General features: G+C 55.2%; 1 protein-coding gene across 1 annotated transcript in view; it reads left to right on the forward strand.

Moving 5' to 3' along the window:
• Positions 1–25,865, forward strand: part of SUSD4 (sushi domain containing 4) — a 75,180-nt gene that overhangs the window by 21,671 nt on the left and 27,644 nt on the right. Inside the window, exon 2 of the mRNA XM_077779858.1 lies at positions 19,766–19,978. Coding sequence (XP_077635984.1) covers positions 19,766–19,978 — 213 coding nt within the window. The remainder of the gene's footprint in view (positions 1–19,765; positions 19,979–25,865) is intronic.

Raw genomic sequence — 25,865 nt, forward strand, 5'->3', positions numbered from 1 at the left:
GTCCATCAACTGTCTACCCACTTGCTATACCCATCTGTCCATCCATCCATCAACTGTCCATCCATTAATCCATGTGTGTCTCCCATCTGTCAGTCTGTCTACCCATCCACTGACCATCTGTTAACCCATCTGTCCATCCATCCACTGATCGTCCATCCATCCACCGATCATCCATCTGTCCATCCATCCATCAACTGCCTGTCTACCCATCTATGCCTGTCTGTCCATCCATCCATCTATCTGTCCATCCATCTGTCCATTCGTTCATGCCTTTCTGTCATCTGTCTATCTGCCCCACCCATCTATCCATCTGTCCATCAACTCTCTGCTTACCTGCCTATGCTTGTCTATCCATCCATCTATCTTTCTATTTGTCCATATCTGTCTGTCCATCCGTCCATCTGTCCATCCACCGATCATCCATCCACCTACCCATCTGTCCATCAACTGTCCATTCATCTGTGCCTTTCTTCATCTGTCAGTCTGTCCTCTGTCCATCTACCACATCTGTCAGCCCGTCACTATGTCGGTTTCTGCTGGGCCCCTCTGGTATGAAAGGCCTGATGGAAGAACTTGGGGATCTGGGGGGCGGGGACAGGCGCAGCACACAAGGCACAGAGCAGAAAATGCGGAAAGGGGAAAGGTCAGGTGTTGCTGCTCTGGGAGAAGGTGATATCAGGCAAAGCTGTTTCTAGGTTTTTGGAGTGAGATTATCTAAACTGTTATGTCAGAGCAGACAGCCCGCAGTTATTCCTGTTCACTTCTTGACCGAGACTAGGAGAGCAGGGATGAAGGCTCCCTGGTCAGAAGGGAAAGCTGGGCCTAACCCCCTGCCTCTGTAGCCATGGATCAGGCTGCTGAAGTGAAACTCACCCCAGGAGGCATGGTGGGCTGAGCGGATGGAGCAGGGGTGAGAGGAGGGAGGCCCTGAGTGAGTGCCATGGCAGGGGTGTGGGGAGGGAGGCCCTGGGTTCCGGGCAGGGATGTGGGGAGGGAGGCCCCAGGCACCAGGGCAGGAGCTGGAGGTCAGAGCTGAGCTTAGCACCCGGTTTTTGCTTTCTTGGCACAGCCCAGTGACATGGCGATTTGGAACCCAGGAGCCCGGAGCCTCGTGCTCAATGTCACCAAACTTCGGCCAAAACGGGAGTCCGTGAAGGGGCGAGAGGGGCAGGACTCGCTGCGTCTGCCCGAAGGGCAGGACCCCTGGTAGACAAGCCAGGGACACAGGGCCAGCCCCTGAGGTACAGCCCCAGCTCATCAGGCTCACCTGAGACGGGGCTGGCAGATGACAGAGGCGCCGACACGGGCCCCTTTCCCTAATGGGTGCACTGACCCTGGGTGGTGTGGGCAGCCAGGTGCAAACAGCAAGCATGGAGGGCAGAGAGGAGGCCCTGGCAGTTCCTACCGGAGGGACCAGGAACTTTCTGAGAACAAATGGGTGGATTCCCTCAGAGGTATTCAGGCTGAGCACTGAATGGCTAGTGCGCAGGAGGGGCTGGTGGTAGCCTTGGTCCCCACTTTGCCCCCCAGGGCCCAGTGGCCTTATCCCTAAAGTGGAGGATGTCTGGGCCCCTAGGAAGGACGGCGTGTGACACGGCGCCTGGGAAACCTTCGTGAACGGTCCAGAAACTGTGGGGCATTTGTAAGAGTCGTACCTGGACATCTTGTCATCATCACGTCCACTAGCAGGTGAGAACGGCAGTTTTCTTCAAAGATTTTAGGGAAACTCTGATGACTGATGACAGGTGACATTAGGCCTGCAGTGTCTTGTCTCCATCCTGTCTTCAGTTCAAAAGGGAAGGTGGCCGCTGAGACCAAAGAGCCGGAGGCCGTGGCTGAGAACTCGCTCCCTGGAAGGCCCAGCCACAGAGGCCGTGTGTCACCCCCTGTCTCAGTGAGCCCTGGCATCCGGCCACGTCTGTCCAGGTCCCCGGCCCCACCCCCAGGGCCCTCCCTGGCCCCCGCAGTGGCTCCAGGCCCCTCCCGAGTGGCAGGATCACAGCCAAGCAGGTCTGGGTTGCATGGTTAGCATTAACCACGTTGCAGGAAAGCCGTTTGCTCTCGTTTCCTTGGTGAAATCATAGGACGAGCCCCACGTGGAGTTTACGGGAAACTGCACACTGATGAAGACGGGTATGAGTCTCGAGTTGCTTTCCTCAGAATGCTATAGAAACACCGCATCTCACCGTCACCTCTCGATGTTTCTGTCGGAGTCCTGTCTGCTCTTGGAGTTTGTCTTATGGCTAAATTTGATAAAACGATAGCATTGTTTGGGAATTCTCTTCTGTTTTGAATTTGCTTCTTGATTTTTTTTTTTTAAATGGAGATCTCAGCCTGTTGGGAGGGTTTCGCCTTCTGAGGAAGACAGGGGAGGGGGCGCCGGGGCCACACCATGTGACAAGCCGGCTGCCATCGCCGTCTGGTGGCATTCACGTTCCCAGATGCCGTGGCTCTTTCCCCTGCAGCAAAACGATGACAGAGGATTCACAGGCCCCTGGGCGCATTGAGGAAGGGTCAGCCTATGCTGACCTTGGGGCGGTGTGGGGTCGTGTGCGCAGGCCGGGCCACGGGCTCCTCGATCACGTGGAGGTCATGCTCCATGCAGCCTCGTGTCCCAGGTGCTGACGCGGTGTCTGGCAGAGGGAGGGGAAGCCCGATGTCCTGGGGCAGGGTAGTGGGATGCTGGCCCCGAGCTCTTCCTCCCGGGTCCTTGCCCTGCGGTCCCCAGGCGTCCTGCTGGCGTCCAGGCCTGAGTCTGCGGCTGGGGACCTCCCGGGTGTGAGGTCCCCTGGTACAGCCACCTGCTGCTCGTCTGTCCTGAGTCCCGTCCCGGCTCGTCCTCTCTCCACGGCAGCCCTAGCACACCTTACATGGCCCCAGCGGGTCCCTTCCTGCCACATAGGAGTCGAGAACCTACCTGTCACCAAGGTGTTTCCCTTCTGTGGCGGACATCTGGCAAGGCTGAGCCGCCTGCAGGGGGTCTCCACCCTCAGTCTCGGGGGAGCAGGAAATGCGTGCCCTCGGGACCCTGGTGCTGCCTTGGGCACGTCTGCTCTTCCCCAGCAGGGACGGCGGCTGTCTGCTCCCCGCCCGTTGTCCTGATTCCCCCTTCCCTCTCCTGGTGCCCTTGCTCCTCGCCATGGGGACAGGCCTGGTGTGACTGTGTGACAGCTGCCGGGATGTGATTATAAGGGAATGAAAATACACCCAGTCAGTATTTTCAAAATCTCATTCGTGTTGCACAAACATAAATAAAACGTGGTCTGTGTGCATGACAATATTGCTTCAGCCAAGGAGACAGGTCCATAACCATAGATTCTAGTCATGTGGTCCACGCACAGCTACCATTGCACACTACCCACACGTGCACACACGTACACATGCCACCCACACGTGCGCACATGCATTCACACACGCCACCCACATGTTCACACATGCCCAGGCCCTGCACTCCCTAACACACGCACACGCTCCTGGCCACCTACTCTTTTTTTTTGTTTGTTTTAAGTTTACTTATTTATTATTTTGAGAAAGAGAGAGAGTCACACAGAATCTTAGGCAGGCTCCAGGTTCTGAGCTGTCAGCACAGAGCCCAACACGGGGCTCAAACCCATGGACTGTGACATCATGACCTGAGCCGAAGCAGGACAACTGACTGAGCCCCCAGGTGCCTGGCTACCCCTCTGGTGGCCTGCATGATGGCGTTTCCCAGCTGTTCCCTGTATCACAGGTATTTATGGACAGATTTTAGCATCTACACGGCAGGAGCCTCCCCTGTTTTGTAGCAAAATGTCCTGAGTTCAATAATTTAAAGACGGGGGGCCGTGGGCGGCTCAGTCAGTTAAGTGGTCGACTGGTTCGTGCCCCACGTCGGGCTTTGTGCTGACAGCTCAGAGTCTGGAGCCTGTTTCGGATTCTGTGTCTCCCTCTCTCTCTGACCCTCCCCTGCTCACACTGTCTCTCTCTCTCAGAAAAAATTTTTTAAAAAACATTAAAAATTAAAATAATAATAATAATAATAATTTAAAGACATGAGCTAAGTCCTTCCTGTGTCCTGAGTACTAGAGGCCGAGGTTATGAAGACACACAGAACAGTGAACGCATAGAAACTCAGAGTCTAGGTCAAGGTTCTCAGCACAAGTCAAGAGGTCTTAGATTAGGAAAAAAGTACCTTTTATTTCACTCATCTCCACGTGGAGAGCATTCCCTTTCCTCAGGAAGGTCAGGAATTGACCAGAGTGATGTTAGAAGTCCCTGTGACCTTGTCCACCACAGAAATCACAGACATTTTTACATCCTCACCATTTCTGTAAGCATTTCACAATATCACCTGTGTTCATCGTCCCTTCAAAATTAGGGTAATTAGGATAAATCTTGTTACTTGATGTGTTAATAAAGAAGCACACGTGTTACCATGTCACACATCTGGTTTTAAAAATATTGGGACACCTGTGTTTCATCCCGATCGCTTTCCCTATAGCCCTGTGCGCTTCCTGTCGCGTGTGGCAACATTGTACTGACAGGGATCCGCCATCTTCGGTGGATTGTGGGGTGGCGGACACACAGCACAAAAACAGCGTCTGGTCTGGCTGGATCAACAACCACTTGGCTAAGTAAGGCGCAGGCGGGGCTGGTGACACGGGCACGGTGTTCGGAGGCACGGAGGGAGATGTCGGTCCGAGAAGCTTCCCAGAGGCCAGGAGCTGAGTGACGGTGAGGAGGACAGTGGGCGCGTGTGGGCTGCAGGGCTCCGAGCCGGTTATGTTCACCGTCTCTGAAACCTCCTGTCGGCCCTGGAGGCCAGCACTTTATAGTCCCCTTTGACAGAGTAGGAAACCGAGGCCCAGAGAGGTTCACTGACTTGCCCCGCCTCGCACAGCTGGAGGTGGGCTGATTCAGGGTTGATGGCAGGTTCTGGGGTCTGCTTCCCTCGGCCGCGTGTGCATCGTCCCTGGGATGCGGGAGGAAGGCTGCGGCCGGGGACCTGGGCGGCTCCCGGTGGCTCTGGCACTGCCGTCCCTCTGTCCCCAGCCGCTGCCTCGGTCTGGAGAGGGGAGGCATGGGGTGCTCCCGGGTCCAAAGGTCGCTCCCTGTCCCATGTGCTGCCCCTGACTTGGGAGAGCTGGTCAGGACCTCACGGGAACCGCTGTACTCAGGAGCCACGAGGCCTGGTGACAGGGTGGGGACAGACGCAGAGGAGACGGAAGGGACTCCCGCGGAGGGCAGAGGAGGCCCCTCAGGGGCTGGTGGTGCCTGGAGGCCGTGCCAGTGCCCACAGGACAGTCCCTGTCCCGCCGTCACCCGGAAGCGGCAGAGCAGTATTGGCGCCCCGATGCGGCGACGCTTACCTTCCCCAGCGCCCACCCCCAGCACTAAGCATATTTATACCTTATTTTCTCTGTTAGCTGGAAGCATGCCAGCGGAACTCTTGATTTTAGTGAAGACTGAGAAGAAATGTGGATTAAAATTCACCGAGAGGAGACTTGCCCCTGGGAAGGACACTGATGCTGTGAAAGGCCCGCTTTCCCGGCACTAGTGACGGGTGGACCTTCCAGGCTCCTGCTGCCGCATGTGCGGGCTTGCTGTGAACTTCCCGGGTGTGCGTCCCGGGCTTGCCGGTGACAATGTCCCTCGGGGAGGTGGTTGCCTCATCTGGGGAAGGCCGAGCCTGCAGCCTGGGATCCTGCCGCCGGGTCAGGCCAAGGTCAGGGGCTCCGGGGGTTCGGGGCAGCCCTGGCCGAGCAGACCTGGGGGGCAAAGAGGCTGCTTGGCCTCATGAGAAACAGACTTGAGTTTTAGGGAAATAAACGGGCAGCGTCCTGGGCACGGGAGGGAAGTATGTTGTTGGGTGAGCCCTTGTCCTCAGGCCTCCAGAAGGACGGGGTGATTTCAGAGTGGAATCTTTCCAGAACCAGGTCGAGGCCTGCCACGTCCCTTGGGCACACTGCACCTGCTGCCCAACAGGCCACCTCCCAGGTCCCAGGCCGCCTGCCTCAGCACCCCCTTGCCCTCAGAGCCCAACCAGGTTCCAGGGTTCACAGTCCAGGTGGGGTCATGTAGGGACACAGCCTGGGCTGGACACGTCTGGAAGCTGTATTTACTGGCCAGCAGCCTGGCCACATGGTTAGACTGCATCTTCAACACCCTCTGCTCCCCCAAGGGCAGGCTGATGCCACAGGGCTCATCACCTGCTTCTGACCACACCACTGGGGTTTCTGGCATGGCCTGTCCCCATCCTGGGGCATCTGGTCAGCTGTCCGGGGACCACGGATGGATAAGTAGGACACACATCACTTGGGAAACCCCACCTGGAGGGTTGTCTAGGAGCCAGGGGCCAGGCCAGCCAGATTCGCACTNCCCCCTCCTCCTCAGCTGGCCTCTCCCCATGTCCCCCCTCAACAGGTCACTACCACTTGCCTCCTGGTAACATCACCCTGTTTCCAAGTTGAAATGACCCTGGAAACCTGCTCTTCCTCTCTCCAGCCGCCTGGCTGCAGGGGGAGGGGAGAGCAAGCAGACGGGAAGATGAAGGGATTTTCCTTGGGTTTGACTGAGGACCAAGGGTCCTAGCCGCACCTCTGTGCTTCCAGTCAAATCCTCTGCCCTTGGGCCTCAGTTTACCAATCTAGGGCCTCCTCAAATTGCATTTGGATATTGCTTCAGAGTTTTCAAAGTGTTGGGGGGCCCTTCCTTCCCTGGGCGTCCCACAGGTCTGAGATGGACAAGGTCATTCCCAACCCCTCTTTTTCAGGTAAGGTAACGAGGCTCTGGAAACTAATGCAGTTCGCCGAGGTCACGTGTCACCGAGGCACTGCAGTGGCCGAGGGCCCCGTGCACACCCGCCCCCAGGTGGAGTGAGCGGTTTGACACAGAGCACGTTTTTCTCCCGTGCGAGTCAAGGCCAGGGCTGCTCTGGTGCCCAGCCTGTCCTATTTGCTGGCTAACGAGACAAATCGTAGGCTCCATAAAAGATTAAGCAGCAGCTGCTCCAGTTTCTTCCTGTCCGACTTGGAAATGGTGACGAGCGCACTTGCGCGGCTGCTCCAGGCGCGCCGTCTGGGCCTGCGGGGCCCAAGAGCCCCTGAACGCAGCCGGAATCCTGCGGTTTCTCAGGTTGACTGGTGTGAAGCCTTCCGAGCGCCACCACTCACGGACCGGATGAAGCACAGGATTCCTGCTCACCCTGTTGGCTCTAATTAATAATACCTTCCGGGGAGGCACAACCAGCAGCCTCTCGCTGGAGTAATAGCAAAGAGATGAAATTAGCAGATGCTTTGAGCTGGGAGAAAATTAGCAGGCAGCTCAGCCCCAGGCCCCGGCGCTGCTCTTTTAGCCACGAGGACAGAGAGGCAGCGCGGGCCTCAGGCTTACCCGCGTCCTGTTTTCTGGGCACTTAACACGGGTCTAGGCTGCGCATGGCCAAAGAGAAAGGAAGGCTAATTTGCTTCTTTGGTGCGGAGGTTTGGGGACTTTATAAAATGTTGCAAGAAGGATAATAACAATAAAACCCCTGTGCCCATTTCTGGAGAACAAATGCCTGCTTGCATTTTCCCTTTGCATTCACCTGAAGTTCATTCATTCCCACGCTCCCTGCTCCCAGAGACCCTCCATCCCCTTTGCGGTTCTGTGACGTGAGTGACGGTAGAAATCTGTGACAGAAGGAAGTCTTTCGATGCCCCTTAGTGACTATGACTTTTTTTAAGCAAAGCTGTTCATGACTCCCCCAGCTGCACAGGGAACACCTCCCTCCATCCTCCATGCAGCGTTCAGCTAAGAGGGGAGAGAGGGGTGTTTGGGGAACTGGTGGTGTTTCGTCGAACTGTTTCTGACCCACCTCCTTTCTCTGCCAGTGAACTCCACGGACAGCGTGTTTATAACACAGTTTCAGGAATTAGGTAATTTCAGATAGGATGTAATGGTTCAGTATCTATCCCGACCGGAGGGCAGCTTCAGGGTGGCTTCATCCCCGGCAATCATCCCTTCTGCTCTCTTTGTCACATGTTTGTTCTCTGCGTGCAGGGGACCCTCCAGGGAGGAGAGCCGCCAGCCTCACCTGCAGTGTTGCGGGCTGCAGACCCACGGGCCCCTCTGGCAGGGAGGGGATTCAGGGACAGCACCAAAGGGGTGTCAGTTATTTGCAGGCGCCTCTGTGGACTTTATTTAATACCCGCCAACACAGAGCTGTTTGTTCTCAGCCCCACGTTCCCTGGAGGAACCCGGTGCGTTGTCTCCAGCCTCTGCCACCGAGTCTGTGAGCAGCCCCCCCTGGCCGTCTCTCACCCACCCCAGTGTGACACCATCGGGGATCATAAAAAAATAATGCGTGTTTCTTGATTGTAAATATTCGTCACAGAGAATCTGGAAAATACAGACACATATAAAGAAGAATAAAAAGTCAATCCTCAGTCCCAAGGGACACAGGTGATGTTTGGGCGTCTTTCCCTTTTTGTTCTACACACGTGCGTCCTTTCTGTGTCTTAAAAACAAGGACCACGATGTATGCAGTGTTTTGTGCGTTGTTTTTTTCATCAACTGCATATGTGCGGAATTGTCCCAGAATCATTAACACTTAACGACTAGAAAGTCTTCGAAGCCTGACTTTAATGGTTTTAGAGCATTTTATCACAGGAACAGACCCCTAGCGACTACCTTGGTTCAGGTGCCCGACGGACGTACAGGAGCCCCTGAGAAAGCGCCCTGTGACCGACCATCTGTAAGTTGGGGTCTCTGAGGCTGTGCGCGAGGCCCCGGTAGGAGAACAACGGGGCGCATGCGCTTGCGCAGCCCAGGGCCGGCGAGGTTCGCCCCGGCGTTCGGCCCTCCCCGCTGGGTTCGAGGCACCGGGCCGCGGGACTCCGTGAAATAAAATGTGCAGCCTTTTCACACCTGCACTTGAGAACCTTCCTGCACCCGAGGCCGACTCGTCCGACCCTGCTCTCGCGTGGACCCAGCGCTGCAGTGGTGACTCCAGGTGACTCCATGGTGACTCCAAGTCACCACGCCAGCATGAATTAGTTCCAAGTGACTTGGATAAAGCCTGTCATTGTCTCGTTCTTTCCTGACCATAAACGTGGAACATACTCCTGATACTTGACGCCCTCTGCCAACCACCGGAGCCCGGCGGGCTGAGGCACCACTTCCTGCAACCGGCCAGCAGGGGCTTCAAAGGGGAGCTGAACCACGGGGTGCTGGGGCTGCGGGTGTGATGGGTCATAAGCAACGGAGGTCATGCGGGGAAACCAGATGCCTGTGCTTTGTGGGTAGTAGAGTCAGTCCATGGGTGAACGCGCCTCCGTGGGCATGCCCTTCCCTGGGCCCGGTGCATTCTGGGGTGGCCACTCCCAGGGCCGCCCCTCCCCGAAGGCCAGGCCGGCACAGCAGGGACCAGGCTCCGTGTGGAGACCCGGAGGCAGGAGGGGGCACATCCTGTATTTTCTAAGTTAATGTGATGTCCTTGGAGCTCTACCTGCCCGGCTGATGAGCAGGTCAGTCAGAAGATAGGACTCTGTGTGTGTGTGTGTGTGTGTGTGTGTGTGTGTGTGTGTGTGATGGGAGTGTGGCCCCTCCTTCCCCAGGTCCTTCCAGGGTCATCGGGTCCTGGGCCCTGGCAGGGAAGGTGCTGGGTCCTCAGGCCTTGGCAGCTGCAGTGCTTCCTCTCCAGCCGCTGGCTCTCCAGCCAGCGTCTGGGGCCTGTCTCCCTGGGGGTGGCTCAGGTGCCCCTGCTTGCTGCCGCCTACACCCCTCCCCCCAGAGCACACCAGGCCCGCCTCCCTGGCCCTGCAGTGACACCTGTCCCCCTGCTGCGCCGCAAGAAGCCCCAGGGACACAGGGACCCGATGGCGAATAGGTAGACGCAGAATGCGTGCATGGAGGGGAGGCTGGTGCCCGTGCCACGCGGAGCGCATTGTGGGGGGAGGTGATGCGGGTGCGGAGTGCGTGGGAGGGGAGGGGTGCGGGCACGGACTGTACCCTGTCTGTGAGGCATCGAGAGCACGGTGCACTGTGTGCCCTCCGTGATTCAGATTCCCTTTGAAGCCCCCGCTGGCCGGTTGCAGGAAGTGGTGCCTCAGCCCGCCAGGCTCCGGTGGTTGGCAGAGGGCGTCAAGCATCAGGAGTATGTTCCACGTTTTATGGTCAGGAAAGAACAAGACAATGACAGGCTTTATCCAAGTCACTTGGAACGAATTTGTGCTGTCATAGTGACTTGGAGGAAACCCTCCACAGTTAGTGACCTGACCCCCATGTGTTTCTCTTGAGGCACAGGTGGGTTGGATCAGGGTGCCCATTGTGGGACACATGGGGTTGCCTCCCCCAGTAGGCAGAGACCTGGGTGGGGCTCTGGGCCCTCCTCTTCGGAGCTGTGTGAGTTTGTGCAGTTGGTTAAACTTTTTGGTCTTACAATTCTCAGCTATAAAATGAGGGATGTTATTTGGGGTGACTTAAGATTCCTTTCAGCAGGAACATTCTGTAATTTCTGTATGGCTGAGAAGTTTCAGTTGATACATACGTGTGTAGTATTTTATAGTTTTCAATGTTTTTATAAAGATCCATTTGACTTTAATAAGCTTGTAAAGGAGATGGGCGATAAACGAGGGGTAGAGCGCTCATTACTATTACCCTGCCCCCCAGTCAGATAAGGGATCTGCTGACAGGGAGCCCAACAGCGGGCCAGTGAGTGGTGTTGTGGCTTTGACCCACAACACCTAACTCCTAGGGGACGGAGGGGAAATGTGGGGACTTGCTGTGGGGACTCTGGTAGGTGGTGGCAGAAAGACTTCTCTCCAGCTAATCGTCTTCGGAGAAATGAGCAAACCAAAACAGAGCCGCGAGCTCTTTGCTGCTGGACGAAGCAGGTGGTGGGGTCCCCGCAGACCTGGTGGGGAGAGGGCAGCACTCGAATTTCCATCTTGGTTCAGTGTCTTGCTCTTCCTCTCTGTCCCGAGCCCTGAAAGGTCCCGGTGGCTCTTGGGAAGGTGAACGGATTAGGAGAATCACAGGTGACCTGGACGGAGACTTCGGGCAGGCGGGGGGGTGCCGACACGCGGTATTTCCGGAAAGACTGTGTAAAGCCAGTGCTGTCAGCAGCTGGATTTTTGTGAAGTGACCGTGGAAACCGATACCATGCGGATCAATCCCCTGGGTGTGGATGCGGATGGAATGAGGTAGTGTGTACGCTTTGTGAACTGTGAAGTCCCGCACACTGGAAGATGGCTTTAGTGTTGCCCTCCAGCCATTGCTCACAGAAATGAAAGACATTTGAAGTTTTAAAAACAAAAAGGGTCATGGGCACTTTGAGAATGTGTTCTAGAAATTTCTTCGTTTTCTAAACCTTGACTTGTCTCTTGGGCTTCCGTCCGAGGGCTTGTGCTTTGGGGGGTTGTTACCATTTTTTATGAAAAAGAGACCAGACATCTTGGAGTTTCCAGGCGGAAGGCGTGTGAGGCCATCTGCCTGCCCCCTCCAGTGACCAGACTGAGCCACCGCTTGGGGCCACAGCTTGTCAGACAGGCAGCCTCATTGTATTGGTCGAGACTCACTTTAGAAAAGAGCCACGCTTGTAGCTTACCGACCAGTGTTGTGATGTACCCATGTCTTCGTCAGATGTCATTGACTAGTCCTGGGTTTGCGTCAGCTACGGGGTCCGGTGTCCCGTCTCCTGTCCCTAGGAGACCCTCAGCTTCTGCTGGGGGATGGGTCTGGGCAGCTTTATTTCGGATGTTTAAAGGCTTGTTCTGTGTTTCCGCATTGAGGTACTGCAGCCTGGGATAATTTGTCACGTTGTTGGGCAAGCGTTGTGGAGCAATATTGAGACCTGGGTGGGAACCACGTCATGAGTTAGCACTGCTCTCTGTTTCACTGGGGCTGAACCCAGAGAAAGAGTTTAGGAATAATTGGGTAATCAAAGTGAATTAAATCAAGAGCGAGAAGATCCCACCAAACAGGGGAGTGCTACACTTCCACATCTGTGGTCTTTACGAATTTTAATCAAGTCTAAATTAGGCTATTAAGACTTATTTTTGCTGCATTTCCTTGCTCAGATGCAGCAGACTTTGTATTCATCTCTGGATACTTCTGGAAACATTGATGTGTTTCCATGATTTCCAGGGAAGGGCCACTTGATGTGGCGGCCACCCAGCCGCTCAGAGCTGATGTTAGGTTCGCACCGGGCGTGGGATGCAGGCCGTGGCCCCGATGTGGGTGGGTGCCATGTGGACACTGTCATGTGGTGTCAGTGGGGTCTGCTTGATGTTACTCTGCTATAACAACAGGACGCAGACCCGAGGCCGCAGCAGCCTGCCCGGTCTTGTGTTTCCCGGGGGTCCTGCCTCTCCAGCAAGAAGTCTGTTTAGCCTGATTAGTGACAGTGATCAGCTACCCTTTTTTCCAGATGCCTCTTAAATGTGTAAAGTGATACATCTGGATTATGGGGTGACACAGCACCACATTCACAAACAAAATTAACTTAGAAGGCTTTGATTTCCTTCATTGAATTGTTGGTGTGTTGTAGCTGAAAATTCATCTTAAACCTGTTTGTTTGCTCCGATCCCTTTCTCCGTGTTTTCTGTTTGGTTTTGGCTGGACTCTGGGGTCCCCAGGAACGTGGCTGTCCTTGTGCCGGGCGGAGGGGACAGCGCCAGATGGGCCTCCCCAGAGCAGAGGTCAGCACCCAGAGTGCCCCCACAGCTCTCCCCTCTGGGCTCGGCTGCTAATTTACAGAAGTCAGACTCTGCCTGGTTAAGGCTGAGCCGTTTGGCCAAAGGCAGGACTGTTGTGCTCATGTTCAACAGTCATTTGCAAAGACTCTTTGTTCTAGCCCACGTGAGGAAACAATCTTGGATATTTTTGGGAATTAAGGTGGTTCTAAGAAATCAGGAGGTCACCACTTGATGAAGCTCTGTGTTTGTTCTTTAGGGAACTGGTTGAATATTAATAATGTAACAGTTTGCCTTCACTTATTACCCACTTGCTGTGTGCTGGCCTATTTATACCTCTCTTAAACTGCACAATAGCCCTAGAAGTAGGCACTCATAACAGTCATGTTATATATGAAGAAACGTAAGACACAGAGAGGTTAAGTAACTTGGCCAAGATTACACAGCTAGAAAATGGCAAATTCAGGATTCAAAGCACACAGTCTCACCCCACAACCTGTGCTCTTAAGCATCAACTACGTTAGTTGAAGTAACTGTATGTTTTCAAATAGAATGAGAACAGGGATTTGTAAACCTTTTTGACTGTGAACTTCTGGAACAGACGTTTTATGTTGCAGACTGCCAGCTGATGAAACCACATGCAATGGTCCCCCCTCACCCTGTGAGATGCAGTCTGACTTTTCTATTTCATTTCCAAAAAGTGCCCGTTGTGACCCTTAAAATCCATGTCCTGATACAGTAAGGCCACAACTTGCAGATAAGCCACTCCTGACAGTCCCAGGTGTAGGCTCACTCTACAGGGGGCCTGGGCTCATGTGGTTTGTTGAGTGAATGCCCGTCGGCAGCTTGTCCCCAGTGCCCAGCAGTGTGCCATGACTCGGTGTATAAATAGAGTAAAAATCCCCTTTCTCTTTCTTCCCTTTTCTTTTTAAAAACAAAGCTAAAACTCAGCCAAACATGGAGATTATTTAGACTGGAACAGAGAAGGTCAAGAACCACTTAATAATGATCTTGTTAGGGAAACGTGGGTTACAAATCAATTTTTATAAAGCAAATTACGTTTTCCTGTAGATCTTAATTGTAACTGTAACAGTGTTAAATTGCTGTTTCTATGGCATTCCGATCCTGGGCCCTCCTCTCAGTGCTGCGAGGGTCCTCTGTGGCCCACCCGGCTCCTGTGGAGGAGGCGGGCCTGGGCCTGGTGATCAGATACGTCTGTGGCAGCCTTTCCGGGCACACGTCTGGTGGCCCCCAGATGGGCTGTCATCGGGGACGGGATCCCGTGCGTGTTCGAGCCTGACCTTGCCGAGCACGGGCCCCCAGGAATTGAAGATGACGTCTGGGTGACTCTGAGGTGGCCGGAAGCTTCTGGCATGCCAGGTGGTTCTGTGTGATCAGACTGCCAGCAGTCTGGAGCACCATGTGTTCAAACCCTGGTGTGGGAGGGTTGGTGTGTCTGCCGGACGGGCTCTGCTTCTTGTCGTTTCCGCAGGTTGCTCTTCCCTCTGTTGCTCATGCTGCAGACACAGCCCCGGTTCCCGTGCTCCCTGGATAAGACGGGCTGTCAGTCCATGCGTTCACTCAGAGGATGAGCTCAGGGGTGTCTGGGGGCCTCAGTCCATTAAACGCCTGACTCTTGGTCTCGGCTTAGGTCATGATCTCACCATTGTGAGATTGAGCCCGGTGTCAGGCTCTGCTGGGATTCTCTGTCTCCCTCTCTCTCTCTGCCCCTTCCCACTCATTCTCTCTCTCTCTCTGTCTCAAAATAAATAAAAATAAAATAAAATAAACAGATAAGCAAAGGTCATTCTGAGAGAAAAGGAGTTTTGAGGCGGCGGGAAGCTCCAAGGGGCGTAGGCGCGGTGGGGAGGCCGGCCCAGGCCCTGCCCGATGGCTGGCTTGGTGCTGAGAACTCAACAAGCCAGACTAGACCTTCAGGGCCTTTAAAAGTAGGAGCGGTTGTGAAGGTTTTCCCTTCTAGTGAAGGGACGTTCTTCTGGTGACATGGTCTCAGAGAAACCATGTCTGCATCGCTGGTGAGGGGAGAAAGGGGATCAGCCCGGGCGAAGCTGGGTTTGTTCAGACCGACGGAGGGATGCTTTGGTGTTGTGGAGAAGGACTCCTCGGGCCCACGACCTTCCTGCCTTTACTCTTGGCCTCTGAGGACGCGTCCCCCACTGTCCAGGGCTGGGAGAGACTTTGGCACCAGAGTGTGGCACCGGCCACGCTGTGGTCAGGGGGTGCTCGGTGGCCGGCTCCCCGGGGTCCGGGTGTTTCAGGTGAGGCATCTCGCTGACACCAGGCAGTGGCACATGTCCGCACTGCGGGACCACGAGGGTTGTGTCCTGTGGAGGCACTAGCGTCTCACCACTGTGGTTTGCTTTGTCCTGTCCTGACAGCTAAGGAGACCCAAAAACGTTTACAAACGTTCTTTCCCTCAAAGACGTTGCAGAATCGTGAAGGTGTGAGCCACCCACACATGTGAGCCACACCAGGAGAGGCCCCGGGGGTGGCAATGGGAGTGGTTGGTGCTTGGGGACCCGTGGGGGCCCATGGGGGCCAGGAGCTCGAGCCTGGGTGTGGTTCTGGCCCCTGCCCCCAGCCCGGACTCCCCCCGGGACATCAGAGCTCCAACTCTGATCCCTGGGAGGGCTCGTGCCCGGTGACACTGGGGAGTGACCCTGACTGGGAGTGCTGGGAACAGGGCTCGGGGCTGCCCTGGATTCGAGCTCAAACATGCAGACGCGTCTGCTTAAACCTTGGCCGGAACGCCCTTCCCTCACTTGCCCCAGGACCCTCTCTCTGAACGAATGCATAAAAAATCAATTTTTGTGTGTGTATTCTGTTTTTTTCTCCGAAGACTCACACAGCAGTTTACAGAGAGCTGGAAAGCGGCCCTAGTTCTAAATCGATTTGGCCGCATTGGATATAGTCCTCCTTCCTCGAACAGGACTCTTCAGTTATAACAAAGCCCAAAGATTGCTTTTCACGCCTCTTTCAGTTTTAGGATTCTTTTCAGAGACTTCTTATGTTGCTCACAGTTAAACTGCTTGGTGGGTTTCAACAGACTCAGAAGTAGCCAGAGGGAAGTGTCAGGACCTCACGATGAGCCTGAGGTTTTGATCCATTTCTTTGTGTGTGAAGGACCCTTGGGGCCTGCCACTAACACAGCTCGCGGCTGGAAGAAAAGGGAAGGAGACCTTTTCCTCCCGCTCCGCCGAAAGCCAGAGCCCTAAGTACAGAGCTTCCCAGACGATTCCTGGGGTCACAGGCGCCGGGCAGGGATGTTCATGCCAGCAGAGGGGATGCCTCACCAAGGGGCTGTCACAGGTCGGGACTGCCCAGCAGGCTGCTTCCTGGGACTTGGTTCTGGAGAAAAACAATGTCTGTCATCCCCTGGAGCATGGGTTCCCGGAGGAAACGGGGCCAGGAGGTGAGGTCTATTCCTCCCTCCATCCTGCTTTCTCACACATGTGTGTGCAATGTGCACACCCCCTTGCACACACACATGCACACTCACATGCACACATGCACACACTCTACAAGGAACTGGCTCATGTGGGTGTGCAGGTTGGGAGGTCCAGGATCCCCCTGGCAACCTGGACCCAGGAGGGCTGATGGTGTGGGCTCTGGTCCGAGTCCACATCTGAAGGCAGGGGGGGACTGATGTGCCAGCCTGAGGTGTCAGGCAGAGACAATTCTTGCTCACTTACCCTTTTGTTCTATCCAGGCCATTAACAGATTAGATGAGGCCCACCCACATCGGGGGGGCCATCTGCTATACTCGGTCTATGGACTCAAGTGTTGACTCATCCAGAATACCGTGTGACCAAATGTCTGGGCGCCGTGACTTGGTCACGTGGACATGCGAGGTGGACTGTCACGTAGATTGACCCTTGGGCATGCATGCAGCGTTCTTAATTGAATTTAGGAGGAACAGCCAGGGGTGCCACCTCCCAGGACTTATTAAAATGGAGGTGTTTTGGGACACCTGGGTGGCTCAGTCAGTTAAGCATCCAGCTTCGGCTGCAGTCATGATCTCACGGTTTGTGGGTTCGAGCCCTGTGTCGGGCTCTGTGCTGACAGCTAGCTCAGAGCCTGGAGCCTGTTTCAGATTCTCTCTCTCTCTCTCTCTCTCTCTCTCTCATCCTCCCCTGCTCATGCTGTCTCTATCTCTCTCTCAAAAATAAAAAAAAATTTTTTAAACATTAGAATGGAGGTGTTTTCCCCTTCTTCCAGTTCCCCCAAAAGAAAGGTGTTAGAAATCATCTGTGAACTCTCTCCTCCCTAAGCCGTGGCCCCTCACTTCCAAAGCATACGCAGGATTTGTAGCCTGGAGGGCAGGCTCCCAGGACCTCCTGGGCAGGCCATGCCCCCGCCCACAGTGAGTGTGCATCGGTGTGCCAACCCCCACAATGCAGAGGACGGCTCTGTGGAGAAGAGGCCCAGGCTGGGGACTTTGGAAAGTGGCACCTTGACTCTGGCAGGCCGTGGGCAGCAACTGTCCTGCTTAATGGGGTCGGTTGTCCACGCCATCCCCCCAACCTGTCCCCCCAACCTGGGCCGGCGGCCCCCCCCGGGAGACCCTTCCAGCCCTGCACCTGCCACAGCCACGCCCCCAGTGCCCTTCATCTGCTGCCAGTGGGTGCGTCTTGTGCCTTTGCCCAGCCGCCTGCCTGCCTCCTGCTACACCTTCCTGTGCTCTCCGTCCCTTCTGTCCCTGAACTTAGGCATCTGCGAAGTTAGTATCTCCTGTGGCCTTTCCACACCACTCCTGCCTCTTGTGGCCTATCATTTCTTGCCAGGACAGCTGCAGTAGCTTGAGGCTCCACACACCTCAATTGCTGGCCCTCCCAGGTGCTGGACTGGCTGCCTCAGAGCTATTTGCAGAGCTTTCTAGAAGGACAGCCCTTTGCCCCCTCCCCCCCTCCCCCGAGGCACCGGGGTCCACAGGTCTGCCTCTCACAAACTGTCCCCGGATCCTGGTGTAGCTGGTGTCTGGGACACATTTCTGGTGGTCTTCCTACCTCCTGCCTGCTCTGTGCATGTCTGTCCTCTGCCTGGATGAGGAGAAGGTGTTCCGAGGCACGAGTCTGGTCCCTGTCATGTCTTTGTTCATGCTCTCAGTCTCTGGGGTTAATATCCAAAGTATATGAAGAACTCATATAACACCAAAAAACAATCCAATTAAAAAATGAGCAGAAGATCTGAATGGACATTTCTCCAAAGAAGACTTCCAGATAACCAACAGACACATGAAAAGATGCTCAGCATCACTCATCATCAGGGAAATGCAAATCAAATCACAATGAGAGACCACCTCACACCTGTCAGAATGGCTAAAATCAACAACACAAGAAACAACAGATGTTGGCAAGGATGTGGAGAAAGGGGGACCCTCTGCACTGCTGGTGGGAATGCAAACTGGTGCAGCCACTGTGGGAAACAGTGTGGAGGTTCCTCAAAAAGCTACAGATAGAACTACCCTATGGCCCAGTAATTCCACTACTGGGTATTTACCCGTAGAAAATGAAGACACTAATTCAGGAGGATACACGCACCCGGGTGCTTATTTGCAGGGTTATTTACTACCGTAAATACTATGGTAAGAGTATTTTATTTATTTATTCAAGCTACGGGAAGAGCCCCAGTGTCCACTGACTGACGAATGGACGAAAAAGTGTTATACCTACAATGGAATATTATGCAGCCATAAAAAGAATGAAATCTTGCCATCTGTGACAATATAAATGGACCTTGAGGGTATTGTGCTCAGTGAAGAGAAACAAATACTCTATAGGCTAGTGGAATCAAAACGCAAAGGATCCGAAGAACTCACGTGGTTGCTGGAGGGGAGGGGTGCAGGGAGTGGTACAGGGAGGGGGGACCAGGGAGCACAGTCACAGCACAGGGAGCACGGCAGTGGTGGTGTCAGTGATGTGTGGTGACGACGGCAGCTCCGCTCATGTGACCACATCATTGCGTGCACACTGCTGGCTCACTGCGTTGTGTGGCTGACATTAATGTGACGCCATGTGCCAGCGGCCCCTAACAGCACAGGACTCTGTTCTTGGCTTGACTCCCGGATGGCCACACCGTGTCCAAGCCCTGGGCTCACAGCGCTGCCCGTCCCGCCCCCCGCCCTGCCCCCCCCCCAACTCCNGGCCCAACCCACCTCCTGACCCCGCCCCCCACTCTGCTTCCTTCAGGTCCCCCTGGTCAGACGAGTCCCTCCCCCACGGCGACCTCCCCAACAGGTCCATCCCCTCTGGCTGGCGGGCATCTGCTGGCCGGGGCCTCGCCTGCCCCTCGCCACCCCTCCAGGGCCGCCCCGAGGCTGCCGGACTGTAGGCAATGGACCACGAGCATCACTTAGAGGCACTCAACTGTCGGCTTTCCTTCCAAGCAGAGACATGACACCATCACTTAAGGACACTTTGCTGCCCTCCCCTCTGCTCGGACTTCTGCGCAGGCTCCCCCTCGAGTTATAACGTCTGCAGACCTCAGACACGCGCCCTGCTCCGTGGCTCCCCGCTGCCTCCTCGCTTGACCCTCGCTAGGGTCACCCCGGCAGGTTTCCCTTCCCCAACGCGGTTCATTCATTCCTCGAACATCTGGGGAGCTCTTTCTGTGCAGGATGGGACGGACTGTGGGCCGAAAAGATGAAGGGCTCATGGCCCAGCACCGGCCATGCTGTTCCCACACTGTTCCCTGCGGGGCTGGGCTCATGGGTTAGGAAGGCACCAGGACCTCGGGAGCCTGGGGCAGGGGCGAGGGGCAGGGAGGAGAAGGGGTGTTCACTGCCCAGGCCAGCCCTGCCGGAAGCCATCCCCACCTCCCCGACATTGTTCTGTCCCCGGAATGTCGTCCGTGTGTCCTGCAGGGCCCGGCTCCGGTCCCACCGCCTCCTTCCCGGCCAGCGCCCTGCTTCCGTTCCTCAAGCCTCCGCGAAGGGTGGGCCATGGGCAGAAGACTGTCCGAGTCACAGGCAGGGCGTCTGCTCCGGTCTCTCGTGTTGCGTAGCCGCGTGGCCATGGCGTGTGGACTGCAGGGCAGGCCCTCGGCGTGAGGGGCGCATTCAGAGGCACCTTTTCTTCTCTCTGTCAATGTAGGGTTCGATGACCTTCAGGCGTGCCCGGACCCAGGCGTCCCCGAGAACGGCTTCAGGACACCCAGCGGAGGCGCCTTCCCTGAAAGCTCTGTCACCCAGTTTCACTGTGAAGACGGGTTCAAGCTGAAGGGCCCCACAAAGAGACTGTGTGTGAGACACCCTAACGGAACCCTCGGCTGGATCCCCGGTGATAAGCCCATCTGCTCGCAAGAAGGTAAAGTGTGCCCCCTGCCCGCGCCTGCCCGCGCCTGCCCTAGCCAGCTGCTACCCCGGGGCCCCGCGGAGGCCCAGCCGCCAGACCGGAAGGCAGTGTGCTGGGGCCGCAGGGGGAACCGGGTTCCTCCTCTGCCCCAGTTCCAGCCCCACTTATCACTGTGTTTGTCAGTGCAAGGGAGCAGCTCGGAGAACGTTAGAGCCACTCGGGCGGCCTACCCGCCACCAGCCTCTGTCTCGTGTCAGCGTCACTCAGGAGAAAGCGCCATAAATGACTTGGTCAAAATGGTACTTGTATATGGCAGTGAGAAAGAATGAAACCTGGCCATGTGTAGCAACATGGCTGGACCTTGAGGGTGTTATGCTGAGCGACATAAGTCAGGCAGAGAAGGAGAGATACCATATGTTTGCACGTATAGGAGGATTGGGAGGAACTTAACGGAGGACCGTGGGGGAGAAGAAGGGGGGAAGTAGTGGGGGAGAGGGAGGGAGGCAAACCATGAGACTCTTGAATGGTGAGAACAAACTGAGGACTGATGGGTGTGGGGGGGAGGGGGGAGATGGACATGGACTTGTGGGGATGAGCACTGGGTGTTATATGGAAACCAACTTGACAATAAACTATTTGTAAAAAAAAAAAAAGTAGATACGGCATCACAAGTCACTGATAAATTGTGTTTTAGACGTGGACCATTTAAACAGGGAGCATACAGGGCCCGCGGGACCAGATGGACGTTTATTTCTGGCAATTATCCTGCAGTCACTGGTGATGTGGCAGTCACTTACGCTAGCCTTGTGCCCACATCTGCTGTTGAGGCGACTTTGCTTGTAGGTGCGTAGAGTCCGTAAGAGAGCTCTGGGGGGCTGGTTGGGGGGGTGCATTTCGGTTTGTGTGTTGGGGCCAGCAGAGCCTCGGCATCTCCGTTCAGTGTACTGTGGTTGATTTGGTTTAGCACGGAGCTGTCATCGTACCATGTGGGCTGTCACTCCGATGTAGCAGAGATGCTCCTTAGGAAAGTCTTCACGTAACTGACTCAGGGATGCATTGGCAGGGCACTGGCTCAGCCCTCCTGGGGACTGTGACCTGCCGCCAGAGTTCCCGCTGCCTTTGCTTCGATTTTCAAGGTATTTTTTTAAAGAGCCAAAATTAGTACAAAGAATGAAGGTAAAACTAGTCAGAGAAAGACGAACACCGCGGGATTTCACCTCTGTGTGGACACTAAAGAACAAAACTGACAAATAAACAGAATAGAAGAGAAACAGACCCACAGACAGAGGGAACAAGTTGGAGACTGTGGGAGAGAGAATCCTAGGCAGGCGCTGAACCCTGGAATCATGGCCTGAGCCAAAACGAAGAGTCAGACGCCTAAGTGAGCCACCCAGGCGCCCCATAAATTCATATTTTCTGCTTACATGCAGCCCGTGCAAGCTACAGTTTCCATAAGGTTCTATTAATTAAAAGTGTGTTTGGGGCGCCTGGTGGCTCAGTCTGTTAAGCTTCCAACTTCGGCTCAGGTCATGATCTCATAGTTTGTGGGTTTGAGCCCCACATCAGGCTCTGTGGTAACAGCTCAGAGCCTGGAGCCTGCTTCACATTCTTTGTCTCCCTCTCACTCTGCCCCACTCATGCTTTATCTTTCTTTGTCTCAATAATAAATTATTTTTAAAAAAGTGTGTTTGCTTTGCAAATACAGACTTTCCTGCTAAAACCAATGGCCTAAGATACTCAGTGTTTAAAATCTGGATAAGTTCAGGAACGTCAGAGGATGAAGAAGACACGTGGGCTTTGAGGATGGTCTCCTCGAAGGATGGAGACCTTTTCTTATTTCCTTGTCTGCCCTGGAAAAAAGAAAGAAAAAGAAAGCTTACCTAAAGATGGCCTTTTTGCAGCGCTCCATGACCACGTAGCTTGCGGTAATTCCAGAGGGAAGGGGCGTCTGCCGTGGAGAGCCCCAGGTGCACCGGAAAATAAGGCCACTCCTTCCAGAGGGTTCTGGGTTTAGGATGGGTGTAGGAAGTCCGGAAGGACAGAGACCACCTTTCTAAGTAGCAGCCGTTTTTAATATTAATGGTAACTCTGTTGGGCTTTGGAAGATATGCATGAAGGGTGGCCTGTCTGCCCTGATAGCAGAGACAGGCGTCACTGTTCGTGGACCTCAGGGACGGGGGCGCTGTGGGCGTCCCACAGAGGTGGAACTCGGAACCCTTCTCCACTGCTTGGCCCAGACAGTGCCGTGCAGACTCCAGGGCTGCTGAATTCATTGGCTCCCCCTCCATCTGGGTGCTGAATTTTGGGGCTGTAGTAATGACCATAGTCAGTTATCACATTCAGATAAGCCCTTGACACTTAGAAGTACTTTCCTGTTCCTCCCCTGCTTGGCGAGGCAGCCTCCCAGATTAGGAAAGTGAGGTTAGAGAGGTTTGTGGCTTTGTCGGGGTCACACAGCCATGTAGTGGGCTCGGAACCGCCTGTTTTCCTCTGTGAGGTGGTGTCTGACCTCCTTCCTGTCACCAAGGCCACTCCCAAGGACACATGGTTACTGCAGACAGCAGGGCTGGCACTCAGGGTGGAGGGACCCAGAGAACGTGTGGTCCAGACCCTCCTTCTGATCAAGGTTTTGTCTGACCCATAGAGAGACCGAGTCCCAGAGAAACTGAGAGACTTCCCGGAGTTAAATGGCGATTTAGGGACAGACCTGGTCCAGGAAGGCCCTGGTCTTGTCACTGTCACAGGCTCTCACACTGGTGGCCAGTTCCGCCTGAGATGCAGATTTTTGAAAAGTGAGTTTATGTGCATGAAAATGCATTGTAGCGCTTGAGGGAGGTGGCACATCACTCACTCCCTGGCACACACAACTGCTGTCTGACTCTCCACCGCGCTCCACCTCAGCTTGGCTACCTCCCCTCCCCTGCGGCCCCGGACTCCAGTCGTAGTCATTTATTCCTAGTAAACGATCCGGTACAGGTTTGGACTCACGGAGATGGATTCATTTTATGCACCGAGACCTTCCATCCTGGAGACGCAGAGGCATCTGCTGCAGGCTGGTTCTGCGAGACCAGAGTCCACAGGGCCCTCAGTCGGGCCCAGGACAGTCACTGTTCAGGGAGCAGGGGAAGCCACTGGTGTGGCGGAGGGGACCGAAAATACGCCCTGTGGGTGCAGGTCAGTGATGTGGTGAGTCCAGAGCCCAGGGGCCAGGGTGACAGCCACCGCTGGGCCTCTGCTCAGGTCTGCTTGGGGGGACATCTGCCCCAGTACACACCCCTCCCCCGCCTCTCCCTGGAGGCAAAGCCACCTGATGAACGTTTATTGGATGCACGTCAAACCAGCACACGGAGAAGCCGTGCCTCCCCTGAGGGTCAGTGTTTTAACTCAGATAATGGTTTGCACACACAAGGAAGTGGTGTATTTAAAAGATAAATACCCAAATGAGACGACAATAAGATGAATGCAAATCCATTTATATTCTGAGGAAACAGTGTATGGGGGCTGGAGTGGGGGTGGGAGGGCACTCGCCTGTGTCTTGCTGAAATGGACGAGTCCTCGCTCCTCGTGGAAAAAACTGGCCGCCAGGCACAGCGAGCGCCCTGGCCTGGGTCATACCGGCTGCCAGCTGCGTGGTCCTCCCCCGCCATGGGGGCAGCCCCAGGTTACGAGGCCACAATCTACGACCTTCTATCCTGAGGGCCCTCGTTCCGGGAGGGTGTTTGGGACGTTGGCTTCCGAGTGGACCCAGCTTTGAGTTCAGACAAGCTGCTCGTCTTGCAAAGCCACAGCCTCCGCTCTCCCTACTGCCCTTTCTCTCCTGGAGGCTTTGGAGGCGGGTGGACCGTGTGTGCAGGGTTTGGATACTGAAGGAGCTGTGGTCTGCGTGCGGCCGACACGGCGCTCGTCCCTGCAGCAGCTCCGTGAATGGTCACCGTCACACCAAAGTCGGTCTCAGGCAGATGCACGGTGAGCAAACCAGAGGGGCATCTGGCAGAGCCAGGACGTCACAGGTCTCAGACAGCTGCCCACGGGGGTTCCCAGACGGCACCTCTGGGGTGCTTTCCCAATATGGGTGTGGCCGGCGGAGGCGCTGTGACCTGAACAGGGGCGGGGGGACCCTACCTCGGCGCCAGTAGGAATGGGGAGTGTATGGGGGACAAAGGGCTTGTTGAGGCCGCTTGTGCACGCACCCTGAAAGCACCGCCCCTGTCAGGAGACCCCAGCGTCTTCCTGGCCATGTGACGACTCCCTGGAATGGCCAGGGGGGAGGCGAGCCGCGCCTTGCCCGGCTTCGCCGCCCTTGTAGGAGGGAGGCGCAAGCCCAGGGGCAGCTCTGCACACTGGCCAGTCTCCTGATGCGGTTTGTCTGATGGTTTGCGGGGGCCCAAGGGCCTCCTCCTTCGCCGGTGCCACCAGATCGGTCACTGGCCCACGGACCCCTCCCCTCCCCACTAGGCTGCCCCTCTCCTGGGTCAGGAGCTCATGTGGTTATCACGCAGCCCAGGTGTGTGTATTCCCAAATACGACACCACTTTAATTTACTTTTGCCTTATTTTTGAATTTATATACATGGATTTATACAGTGAGTATTTTAAGTTAGACTTTTTTACTTGTTTGTGAAATTCACGCCTACTTTCCATGCAGCTGTAGTTGGTACATTTGCATAGTGTTCTGTTATAAATAGACCAGAATTTGAACATTCTGATGTTAATGGACATTCAGGATTTTTCTAACTGGGTCTGTTACAAGTGCAGGCGTCCCCCCTTATCCATGGAGGATGGGTTCGGAGGCCCCCAGTGGACATCTGAAACCGTGGATGATACCAAACCCTGTGTAACTGTGTGTTTTCCTGTACGTACTCACCTATGACAAAGTGTAACTTAAAAATTAGATATAGGTGGAGATAAATAATAATCATTAATTATAAAATGGAATAATTATATGGAGCACCTGGGTGGCTCAGTTGGTTAAGTGTGCGACTTCGGCTCAAGTCACGATCTCACTCACGGTTCGTGGGTTCGAGCCCTGTGTCGGGCTCTGTGCTGACAGCTCAGAGCCTGGAGCCTGCGTCAGATTCTGTGTCTCCCTCTCTCTCTCTGTCTCTCCCCTGTGTGTGCTCTTTCTCTTTCTCTGTCTCAAAAATAGTTTAAAAAGTAGAATACTCATAACAATACACCATAATAACAGTACGTGAACATGGTCTGTCTCTCCCTAAACATTTTGCTGTCCTGCCCTTACCTTCTGTGAGGGTCAGCGAGGATGAGATGTCCACGTGGGGAGACCATGTGAGGTGAGCAACATGGCCAGGTGACATAGTGTATGGTCAGCAGAGGACCGTCTGCTGGCCGGCCGTGGGCGCTGAGGGGAGCGCTGCGGTGCTGCTGCAAACACTCTTGAACACGCCTCTGGCGCCCGTTCCCCACTTGTCCCGTGGCGGTGGCACGGTGTGGACGGTGCCCATTTCTCCCAGCAGCGACATGTGACAGCCCCATGAATGCTGACACCGAGGAAGCTCCCCTGAACTGCAGTGTCCAGCACTGTCCCCAGGGTCCAGCCACCTGGGCGGGGTCAGCCCCGCACACAGCTCAGCCTCCAGCTCCCCAGAAGCAGAGTGGGTCCCCCGCAGGACCCAGGCTCCGTGGCCTCAGTCACAGCATCAGCACAGAGCGTCTGCTGTGGCCCGGAGGCTCCCGATGAACAGACACTCAGCCTGGGGAGGGCATCCTAGGGAGGTCATGACCCAGGGCCTGAGGGCAAAGACCAAGCCTCTCTTTGGGCCAGGTAATCCCTCAGGGCGTGTGTGGCAGTCTTCAAGAACCAGAGTCGCAGCGTGTCACAGCCCATGCTTCACAAGCTCCAGGAGCTGCACGTCGCACAAAGTCAACCCCAGATCCCTGCC

The sequence above is a fragment of the Crocuta crocuta genome, unplaced genomic scaffold (assembly GCF_008692635.1).
Source record: "Crocuta crocuta isolate KB4526 unplaced genomic scaffold, BGI_CrCroc_1.0 scaffold322, whole genome shotgun sequence".
In the NCBI taxonomy this organism is placed as follows: Eukaryota; Metazoa; Chordata; class Mammalia; order Carnivora; family Hyaenidae; genus Crocuta; species Crocuta crocuta.